This window comes from Furipterus horrens, unplaced genomic scaffold, assembly GCF_987537825.1.
Source record: "Furipterus horrens unplaced genomic scaffold, mFurHor1.1.pri manual_scaffold_4, whole genome shotgun sequence".
In the NCBI taxonomy this organism is placed as follows: domain Eukaryota; kingdom Metazoa; phylum Chordata; class Mammalia; order Chiroptera; family Furipteridae; genus Furipterus; species Furipterus horrens.
The window spans coordinates 17,887,560-17,899,435 of NW_028327174.1; the positions used below are offsets into that span (position 1 = coordinate 17,887,560).

The 11,876-nt window shown below is 40.7% G+C and overlaps 1 protein-coding gene across 1 annotated transcript in view; it reads right to left on the minus strand.

Annotated features, from left to right (window-relative positions):
- APAF1 (apoptotic peptidase activating factor 1) overlaps positions 1-11,756 on the minus strand; it is a 77,540-nt gene extending 65,784 nt beyond the window's left edge. The window contains exons 1-4 of the mRNA XM_090272655.1: positions 11,293-11,756; positions 8,294-8,472; positions 7,544-7,733; positions 6,377-6,574 (exon numbers count right to left, since the gene is read on the minus strand). Of these exons, the coding sequence (XP_090128781.1) occupies positions 6,377-6,574; positions 7,544-7,733; positions 8,294-8,431 (526 nt within the window). The 5' untranslated portion in view covers positions 8,432-8,472; positions 11,293-11,756. The remainder of the gene's footprint in view (positions 1-6,376; positions 6,575-7,543; positions 7,734-8,293; positions 8,473-11,292) is intronic.
- Between the last annotated feature and the right edge of the window lie 120 nt (positions 11,757-11,876).

Consider the following 11,876-nt stretch of genomic DNA (forward strand, 5'->3'; position numbering starts at 1 on the left):
GAATAGAAGGGCAGAGAAAGTGCTTCCAGGGCAAAGTAAAACTGAAGGAGTTCATCAGATCCAAACCACTGTTACATGAGATGTTAAAGGGACTTGCTTAAGAGAAAGAGGATCAAAACTATGAACATTAAAATGAAAACTGTATCACAACAACCAACAACAGAAGCTAGGGAACCAAAACAAAGGCAAACTAAGTAGGCAACGAGAGTGGAAAAAGAATTATAGGTATGGGGAACATTTTGGGGGGAGGTCAGCGGGGAAGGGGCAGGGGGGAAAGGGAGGGAGATGGTACAGGAATTAAGAAGCATAGTAGGAGGGGGTGGAGTAGACAGGGAGATGTTGAGAACGGCTATATGCGCAACCAATGGGCATGGACTAAGGGGCGGGGGACAATTGGAAGAAGTGGGGTCACTGGGTGGAGGGGAACAAAGGGAAAAGAAATTGGGACAACTGTAACAGCATAATTAATAAAGCATATTAAAAATTTTTTTAATCATGCAAGATTAAAGACAAGGCAAAGAAAGTATCCTGGTATAGCTACCTAGTAAATTCTTTAGATTTAAATTTAAGTACCTATTACCTATATAAAGTCCTTCTCTCCCAAATTTAAAATAAACAAGAACATTATAAACATACACAAAAAAGTAAAAACACTACTAGCTTTAAAAATAAAGACAGACCAAATGACTTACTAACCTGCAAAACTCCTACTATTACAAAATGGCAATTAAATACCGAAGCATTAATTCCACATTTCAGAAAGAATCTAAACATTTTGACTATGGGCACAAGAGGGAGCAATTTAGCCTTGAATGATTCTATAATTCAATTCAGACAAACTTAATCAGAGAAAAACTGCCTTTATTCAGAGAAAATTAACCCCATCCTAGTTTCACAAGGGGTTTACCCTGGTAGCAATTAATAGCCTAATAGCATCAGGAAACCTTGGGCAGGAGAGAGGCAAACAGGAGACAAACTCTGGAGAAAGCTTCCGTTCTTTAAAACCTCAGGGAGAGAGGCTGGAGAATGAGTTCAATCCCCAATGGTGAATGATATAATCAATCATGGCTATGTAATGAGGCCTCCATAAAAACCCAAAAGGGTGGGGGTTCAGCGTCTCCGGGTTGGTGAACACTGGGAGGCGTGTAGAGAGTGGCGTACCCAGAGAGGCCATGGAAGCTCCACACCCTTCCCACATATTTTGTCGTTAGACATCACTTCCATCTGGTTATTTCTGAGTTATATCCTTTATAATAAACCAGTGATCTAGTAAGTAAAATGTTTTCCTGAGTTCTGTAGCAAATTAATCAAACCCAAGAAGAGGAAACCTCTGGTCAGAAGCCCAGGTAACAATTTGGAATTGCAACTGGCATCTAAAGAGGGTGGCGGGTGGGCGGGAGGGCAGTCTTGTGGAACTGAACCCTTAACCAGTGGATCTGACGCTATCTTCAGATAGTGTTGGAATAAGTTTCAATCAGGACACCCAGCTGGTGTTAAAGAATTGCTGGAGGTGTACAAAACTCACACATGTGATGTCAGAAATGAAGCAGTGTTGTAGTTGTGTAAAGGAGACACACAGGAGGGGAGATTTTTCCTTAAAGGAGGGGAAGGGAAATGAAAATGGGAAATAAGAAAACAGACACAGTAAGAAGCTAAGTCTTATACAGACCTAATAAGACAAGAACTGTGAGTTAAAAAATATGATTAACTCAATCCATTGTACCTGAGATCTCACAAAAGCATATGAGGAAAATGCATTACACTCACTATTAACCAGAAAATTGCTACGATCTGACATTTTCTCAAAACAAAATAGTTAAAATCTATTTCAAGAACACAATTTATACAATGTGATTCCTGAGCAATTAATTCCATAAGTTGTGGAATTAAATTTGACCAACTTTAACTGCTAAAATTAAAAATTCACCCCAACAACCCTGACCAGTGTTACTCAGTTGGTTGGGCATCATGCCAAAAAGTGAAAGGTCGCCAGTTTGATTCCTGGTCAGGGCACATACAAGAGGCAATCGATCAATGTCTCTCTCTCACACTGATGTTTCTCTCCCTCTCTTTCTCCCTCCCTTCCTCTCTCTCAAAAAAAAATTTAGGACTTCCAGCCAGGATGGAGGCATAGGTAAACACGCTACATTTCACTCCACAACTAAGAAGGAATACAACTACCTCAAACCTGGAGACAACCATAAGTTCCAGAATATCTAGCTTCATAGATGTCCAACAAAGAAAGATATAAAGAAGAAATACTCATCCTGATAGGTACAAGGGGCAGAGCCAGGGAGGAGAGGATGCGGTGTGGAGGCGGCAAGGGTGGCAGGGACAGCGACTGTGGCCAGCCAGTGGAAAGCAGTCACACTATTAAAAAACAGGAAGGGACACCTGGGGAGCACTCCCAGCACCAGACCACATCCCGCAGCTCACAGTTCCAGCCCCGGGGAAAATAAAGCCTCACTGCTTCTGTGAAAACCAGTATGGGTTGGGGCAGAGGAAGAACTGCTGGTCTTTTAGCAGAGTCTGCTTGTTTAGAGGGCCCCCACAGTCCTAGAATGTCCACAGACCCACCCACTCTGGGAACGATGGCCAGGGCAACAGCTAGAGGGGTGCCAGTCCTATACGGAAGTGGGAGAAGTGCTTGGAAAAGAGGCGAGTGCTGAGCAAGTGGCATTGTTCCCTCTCAGGCCCCTCCCCCACATACAGCCCCACAACATGGTAAAAGGGGTCACCCAGCACTGATGAATCTCTAAGGCTCCACCCCTTATAATGTAACAGGTGCAACAGCTCTACCTAAGACACAGAGGCAAACACAGGAGCCTGTCAAGTTGAGGAGATAGAGAAGTATGGCCCAAAAGAGGAAAGAGTGGGAGAACTAAGCAATGAGGAGATAGCCAAGTTAACAGACAAGGAGAGAGTCAACCTAACACACACAAAGTTCAAAACACTGGTCATAAAGATGCGCACAGACTTGATAGATATGCTTTAGTATGGCAAATGTACAAGGGAAAAAGTGAAGGCTATGCTAAGTGAAATGAAGGAAAATCCACACGAAACCAATGGTAAAGGGAAGGAACTGGGGTTCAAATCAATGATTTGGGACATAAGGAAGGAATAAACAGTCAACCAGTACAGAATGAAGAAATATGAATTTAAAAGAATGAGGAGAGGCTTAGGAACCTCTGGGACAACTTTAAACGTGCCAGCATCCGAATCACAGAGATGCCAGAAGAGGAAGAGCAAGAAATTGAAAACTTATGTGAAAAAGTAATGAAGGAAAACTTCCCTAATTTGGCAAAGAAAAAATAAGTACAAGTCCAGGAAGCACAGAGAGTCCTAAACAAGCTACACTCAAAGAGGACCACACCATGACACACCATCATTAAAATGCTAAAAGTTAAAGATAAAGAATCTTAACAGCAGCAAGAAAAAAAAGTTACCTACAAAGGAGTTCCAACAAGACTATCAGCTGATTTCTCAAAAGACACTTTGCAGGCAAGAAGGGACTGGGAATCAAGTATTCAATGTGATGAAAAGCAAGGACCTACAACCAAGATTACTATATCCAGCAAAGCTATCATTTAGAATGAAAGGACAAATAAAAGTGTTTCCCAGACAAGGTAAAGTTAAAGGAGTTCACCTTCACCAAGCCCTTATTATATGAAATGTTACAGGGACTTATTTAAGAAAAAGGAGATCAAAACTATGAATACTAAAATGACAACAAACTCACAACTATCAAGAACAGAACCTAAAAAAAATAAAAACAAAACAAACTAAGCAAACAACCAGAATAGGAACAGAATCAGTATGGCGATCATTTGGAGGATTATCAGCTGGGAGGTGGAAGGGGGAGAAAAGGGGAAATGGTGCAGGGATCAAGAAGCATAATTGGTTGGTATGAAATAGGGGGAAGTTAATAATAATACAGGAAATGGAGAAGCCAAAGAACTTATATGCATGACCCATGGACATGAACTAAGGGGGATGGAATTGCTGGAGGGAAGGAGGTCCTGGGCAGAGGGGAGCAAACGGAAAAGAAATTGAGACAACTGTAAAATATACTTTAAAAATAATTTTTTTTAATAAAATAGTTTCACCCCAATAATCAAAGAGTGATTTAAACTGAGTTGAGGGGCACACTTTTAGCCCTATAAATTAGAACATTATAAATGTGTATTTTATAGGAAGTTCATAATATTGAAAGAAAGACCCATTTCTTTATACTTAAATCAATTTCACCCTGAAATATCCTTGGTGGTCAATTTTGCAGTAGAGGTCAAATTACATAAATAAATATAAATTCTTGGCCTGGAGATTTGCATGGAGCTGAGTCCCAGGAAAACCAGGCTTTACAAGTTGGGTGTCCTCCAACAAGAATAAGATCAACACTGCCAACAAAGTCTTAAAGTATAAATAAAACCACATGTGCACAACAGATGTGCCCTAGCCTCTACCTTTCCAAATCTTTTAGAGGTTTAATATTCATTTCATTCATTCTATTATCTCATCATAAAGGGTCTTAACGCCTGATTATGTTACAAATTAAAAAGTTATTAACTTATTAACAACAGTACCCGAAATCAGGAACTGTCCTTAAATTCCCCTACAACTAACGACTAGAGGCAACCAAAGACTGAGGGAGCTATATAACTATTGCTGACAAATACCCCAAGAACTTACCAGACTCATTAGGGTTTGGAGTACACCTGCAAAATGCCCTAAACCCTCTTCTGCACAGTATGCCCTTCCTCATTCCAATAACTACCCATTACCCCTCCCACCTACCCTACTCTCCCATCTCGAACTAGTCTGCCTGGCAAACTTCTACTCTTCCTCCAAACTCCAGCTAAAATGTCATCTCATTTAGCCCTAGCCAGAATGGTTCAGTTGGTTGGAGTATTGCCTCATAACCGAAAGGTTGTGGGTCTGATTCCCGGTCGGGGCACACACCTAGGTTGCACTTCAATCCCTAGTCCTTGTGTGAACGATCTGGGCTCCAGAGGCCCGTGGGAGAGACTGTCAATCGATGCTTCTCTCTCACACTGATGTCTCTTTCTCTCCCTATCTCTCTCCTACCCTCTCTCTAAAAGCAATGAAAAAATGTCCCCAGGTGATGATGAAAAAAACATTTTTTTAAAGTCATCTCATTTAGGAAACCTATCCAGTCTATCCTCTTTCCCTAGAGAGATAATGCTTCCTTTGTTCTAACTTTGTACCTTATACTTGTTTCTACTGTCCAATTTATCACATATATCATAATTTGTTTACCTATCTGTCTCCCCTACCAGAATGTAGTGAATGTGCCTTCCTTTTGGACTCCCAGGGCCCAAGGCAGTGCTGAGCACAAGAGGCTCTCAAACATTTACCCAGTACATGAATACCTGAAACAAGAAAAGTCCATCACCAGATAGTGAAGGAATCTATAAAACCCACCTACAAAAAACCTATCCATTGCTATAGTCAACTCCCAATTTTCCTTTTTCTTGGGGTTTACCATAAAATAGACAAGTTACTAAAGATTTTTATTTTTAAAGACAAGCAACTGACAAAATTAATGACAGAAAAGGAATTCATGGAACTTAGTTTCCAAGAATCTCCTTCCCCATAGCACTCTATGCCAAAACAGACACTCAGCTGACAGGAAGGTTTAAGTCCAGTATTTGTCTGAAAGGCAGGGATATAACCTCTCAAGATCTTTTTTCAACTGTACAATCCCTTCAATTGTTAAGATACAAGGGAACTAGTTTCATTCCAGTAATAATAAATGTCATCTGATAATATATGAATTTACTGGCCTGGCTAGTCAAGCCTCATTGTGAAAGCCTAGGTTGAAAATAAATTTCAAATTCCATCATACCTATGGTAGGCAGAATAATGGCCCCTCAAAGATGTCCATGTCCCATTCCACAGGATTTGTAAATGTTACTTTCCATTGCAAAAGGGACTTTGCAAAGGGAATTAAATTAAGGATCTTGAGATTTTCCCAGATTATCCTTTATAAGACGGAGGCAAGATCAGAGTCAGAGAAGGAGATATAATGAGAGAAGCAAAGATCAGAGAGAAAGAGAAAGATTTGCAAATGCTATGCACTGCCAGCTTTGACAATGAATGCAGGCCACCACTAGAAGCTGGAAAATATAAAAGAAAGAATCCTCCCTAGAGCCTCCAGAAGAAACTCAGTCCTGCTGACACCTTGATTTTTGCCCAGGAAGACTTATTTTGGACTGCTGACCCCCCAGAACTATAAGATAATAAATGTATGTTATTTTAAGCTATCAAATTTTGCTTGTTACAACAGCAGTAGGAAACTAATACAATGCCTAAAGAATATTTCCTTGGCCAGCAACATACGGTAATCAAAACTTACCTTCTAAGAAGCCATGATCTCTAACAGCTTCTGCAGCTAATACTGACTTCCCACAACCTGCCATTCCATATACAGTGACCCATCCTGGTTCACCATTCAGTCTGAAGAACTTCTGCTGAATTGCTTTCACCAGCCTCTTCCTAGTCACAAAAACAACTGGCCTCTGTGGTACTCCTCCTTCACACAGGACTGTTCTTACTGAAATCCAAAACAAGAGAAGTATGAAAAAACTCTGAATTGGTTACTCAAATATCATAATAACCAAACAATAAGGTTGAGGCCTTAGCTTCAGAATTTCCAACAGAAGGAAACGTGGCTAGCAAATTAATTTCAACTGATTTCTCAGAGAAACCCAGAACAAAAGCAAACATATGGCTTTCAAGATGACTATAAACCAGTGGTTCTCAACGTTCCTAATGCTGCGACCCTTTAATACAGTTCCTCATGTTGTGGTGACCCCCAACCATAAAATTATTTTTGTTGCTACTTCGTAAGTGTAATTTTGCTACTGTTATGAATCGTAATGTAAATATCTGATATGCAGGATGTATTTTCACTGTTACAAATTGAACATAACTAAAGCTTAGTGATTAATCACAGAAACAATATGTAATTATATATGTGTTTTCCGATGTTCTTAGGCAACCCCTGTGAAAGGTCGTTCGACCCCCAAAGGGGTCGTGATCCACAGGTTGAGAACCGCTGCTATAAACAATGCAAATCTCCATCTGTATCTGCCCTTACCCTATTCCTCTCTGACTCTAATCTCCTTCTCTCACATTAAAGCCTAGGAAGGAAAGGATAAAGGGAGGAGTATGGTATTCCTTTCAAGAACTTCAATTTCTAAAGATTTTTATTCTTTCCTATGCATAAACTTGATAAACACAGAACTGAGGAACTTAAATAAAGGCCTGTAAATTGTCTTATCTCCAAAAAGTAGGGTATATCTATTATTACCTCAGTAGCAGATAGCTCACACCAGGCAAGAAGAAAATGTGAATTAATATAGAAGCAAATAAAAATATTTAATTTGAAACACAATTTTTTCACATGTATTTTTCAGTGAACTCATCAGTGAGTGACTTCAGCGGACTCCATCTAGAATAAGACAGAACTGCAGCAATGTAGCCACTGTGAAATGTGATAGAAAGTATTATGCATACAAACCATATGAAGTTATTCCACCAACTGAATCTTTGCCATTGGAAGACGAGACGACAGGAAGGCCACCATGGAGAAGGATGGCAAGATCTTTATACCCTTCATGTAATAAAGCATTATAGAACGATACGTAGGAATAATTATCTTTTTTAAGTATCATTTTAATTAACATAGCTGCTCGATGCTGTTGAGTAGGCTAAAAAAAAAAAAAAAAAGTTTAGTAGACTACAAAGAATATGTGTGCGCCATAGCTCATGTGACTCAGTGGATTAAGCACCAGCCTGTGAACCAAAGGGTTGCAGGTTCCATTCCCAGTCAGGGCACATGCCTGGGTTGCGGGCCAGGTCCCCAGTTGGGGACATGAGAGAAGCAACCACACATTGATGTTTTTCTCCCTCTTTCTCCCTCCCTCCCTATCTCTAAAAATAAATAAATAAAATCTTTATTTTTTTTTTTTTTTAAAAAGAATATGTGTGCAACAAATTAGTGGAGATCAGTGCAAATTCAGAAATAAATTTTTTTAAAATGTTTTTAATCCTCACTCAAGGATACATTTATTGATTTTTAGAGAATGGAGGTGGCGAGACAGAAACTTCGGTAAAAGAAATATAGATCAGCTGCCTCCCATATGCACTCTGATGGTATCGAACCCACAAACAGAATCAAACTCACAACCTTCTGGTGCAATCAGCCAACCAACGAAGCATAAATTCTAAAAATTTGAAAGGAAGCACAGACTGCTCCAGAGGGCTTTACCTCATTTTTTACTTTTTCCTCCTCTGAGGGTGTTAAAACTCCGTCACTAATCAAGTGGTCCATTATGTAGGATGTTTTGATGTCCTTTTCCAGGGCTTCTCTATGTTGAAGCAAACTATTTTGAGCTTTTGCATCCATCCTCCCTCAAATGTTTCTCTCTCTGAGCTGTAAACCATGAGCTACAGGCAAACATCAAAACACATGTCAGGCCAACAAAGATATGAAACATGTATACCTCACTGGGAATCAAGAAATGTAAAAAAAATAAATAAGATTTTATTTTTTGTGAAGATTTTTTTAAATGAACAAAACCCAATGCCTTCAAAGGTGTGAGAAAATAAGTATTCTTTTTTTTTTAAATAATATGCTTTATTGATTATGCTGTTACAGTTGTCCCAATTTCTTTTCCCTTTGTCTCCTCCACCCAGTGACTTCCCTCTCTCCAGTCGCCACACCCCTTAGTCCATGCCCATCGGTTGCACATATAGTTCTTCTCGAAAATGAGTATTCTTATGCACTACCTTAAGTGAGTACAAAATGGATGCAACTTCTCTGGAAGGATACAAAAGTGTTTTAAGTAAGCATTCTCTTTAACCGAAAACTGTCACTTCTAGGAATCTACCCCAAGGAGACATTCACATGTATATTCAAAATATAGCCACAAAAAATGTGGCAACAGAGTGCTTAGGTGAGAAAGAAAAGATAAAAATAACCAAAATATCCACCATTTTGAGTATCACTTAAAAAATTAGGGTATGTAAGATAGAATATTATATACCCATTCAAAATAAAACACACCTCCATGTACTGACACGGAAAGACACTAATACCACACTGATTGAAAAAATTACAAATATAATCCCATATACAGCACAAAAGATGTGTTGGCGATATGTAAATACGCAGGGAGATCTTTGGAAGTTTATTCAACAAATGTTTGGATTAATTCTAGCTAGCAAGACTTGGGGTTTTTTTTCCCCTATTTGTGTACTACAGTGTCTTGAATTTTTTCAATACACATTATTACTTTTACATTAAAAAACCTTTTTTTGACAACAAACTCACAACTATCAGCAACAGAACCTAAAAAAATGAAAACAAAAACAAATTAAGCAAACCAGAAGAGGAACAGAATCATAGGTGTGGGGATCATTTGGAGGGTTATCAGCTGGGAGGGGTAAGAGGGAGAAATGGGGAAATGGTGCAGGGACTAAGAAGCATAACTGGTTGGTACAAAATAGGACAGGGAAGTTAAGAATAATACAGGAAAGGGTGAAGTCAAAGGACTTATATGCACGACCCATGGACATGAACTAAGGGCGGTGGGATTGCTGGAGGGAAGGGGGAACTGGGCAGAGGGTGGCAAAGGGAAAAGAAATTGGGACAGCTGTGACAGTATAATGAATAAAATATACTTTTAAAAAAGCTTCCTTTTTAAAAAAAGGTTTACAAAAAATGACCATACTGAAATCCTAATGTGTAAAAACTTCTTGTTTTCTTTATTCAACAACAGACTAAATGGAATATTGTTGGTATTGAGTATGAGTTCTCACTCAGCTCTTCATCTTCAATGGTAAACACATTTCTCATACGCTCACTCCACTAATGTTTCAGCTGAGCTGCTAAGAATGACAAAGCAACAGGAAATACCTTCTGGTGTCATTTCTTGGATTAAGAGAACACAAAGAAAGAATCTTCTCCTTTACAGTGTAATACTCTTAAGTTTCTACCAACTGTATTTCAAGTAGAATCCAAATTTTTCCATGGGTATACAACCCAGATCAGAATGTTTGCAAGTTTTTAAAACAGTAACAGAACTCTAACCCAATGTATTTATTAAAGTGAGTGTCTAAATATTTATTAATTTAGTGATACAATGAACATTTGAGCCTCTCCTATGTGCCAGGCCCTGAGTCTACAGGAAAAAATTATTTATTTATTTATTTATTATTGTTTTTCTATTACAGTTGTCCCACATTTTCCCCCATTGCTCCCTCCCACCCCACCCATCCCTGCTCCCACAGTCAATCCCCGCCCCGTTGTCCATGTCCATGGGTCATTTATACTAGTTCTACAGAGAAGATTAAATCATATCCCTAATGGAATTCACAATCAAGTGGGAAAGAAAAATAAAGAGATAATTAGAATGTGATGTCTAAGTGCAAACACAGAGAAAAGCACAAGTAATTTAAATCGCACAAAAAAAGGAGCAATAATCATTAGGCTTCAATAATGACTATATATCTTTAAAGTGCCACCAAACGTGGCACTTGCAAAATTAGGGGAGCAGAGCATTTGCCTGTTTGTCAAGTGCAGAGAATGCCCAGGCCTGACATGAAACTGAAAAAAGAAAGTTATGACTAGAATCAGGGCTATAAGACTTTTAAAATGTTAATAACGTTTTTATTATCTCAATTTAAACGTAAAACGTACCTTAATTTTTGATAATAAAATTCAATTTGACAAAACAGAATGTCTGTTTGGCAAACAGACACTCTGAAAACTCTTGACAATCTGAAACTAAGTTCCAACTTTTCTTAGCCCTATTAAAAACAGGTAAATTTTAAAAAGCACAAACTGAAATACCCTGAACAAAGTCTCTGTGTCCCATCCTTCGCAGCCACATCAAAATAAAAAGTCGAAAGTCTTCAAAGATGTAAAATCTATTTTTTCTTTCTAATGAAGGGCAATTTCATCCAGGAACGCCGTTAATAGTCAACTACTTCCTCTTCAGATCATTTCTCTTCCCGGTAGAGGAGGTACCTTCTCCCACAATTCTGCGTCCCTGAAATCGATACTGAACCTCCAAAGAACCGGCTCGGGGAGAAAAGCGAGGCGCAAACTTACCCAAACCTTCGCACCAAGATCTTACTGGGATGAGCAGCCTTGTGGGGAGAAACCTGGAAATCAAATTTGGGGGGAGGTAGCGGGGACTTCCGAAAGGCAGCAGGGGTCTGGACGCAGCCCCGGGACAAGTCCAAGTCTGCCAGGTGCCTCACCTGGGTTTCCGCAGCCCGGCGCCTGAAGACTCCAGGGACCTCTGACCCGCGGAGAAGGAGGCGTGACCTCCGCAGGCCGACCACACAGTCCGGGGGGCCGAGGTGAGGCCTGGCCCCTGGGCCGCCCTCTCAGGGGACCCCACCCCAGACACAAAGAAAGGAGGGCCACTCGGACTGTGGCTCCTTCCCTAGACTGCAGCTGCACCCTGGGGGCCCAGTGCCACTCCCGACGCTGCCGTGGCTATTTCAAGTCCTCGAGGGGAGCCGACGACCCAGACAGCTCCCCCTCCTTCGGCTCCTTCACCCCACTGCCTAAGAATAAAGCATCCGCGCCTGCTTCACGCCTCCCCCCTCTTTGCCTTAGAACCGCGGAACAGTCAAAACCCGCGGAGCCCGCCCAGCCGAAAAGCGCGCACCCGCGCATGCAAATAAACACTCCCGGAGCCCCGCGGAGGGTGACCGGAGGCGCGCGCGCTCCCGCTCTGGCTTGTGCCCGCGCGCGCATAAGGAAGCGCCCTGCGCCCCACCCCACGGAGGGGGCACGGCTAAGCCACGGGGGCGCGCCGCGTTCTGGACGTGGCGCG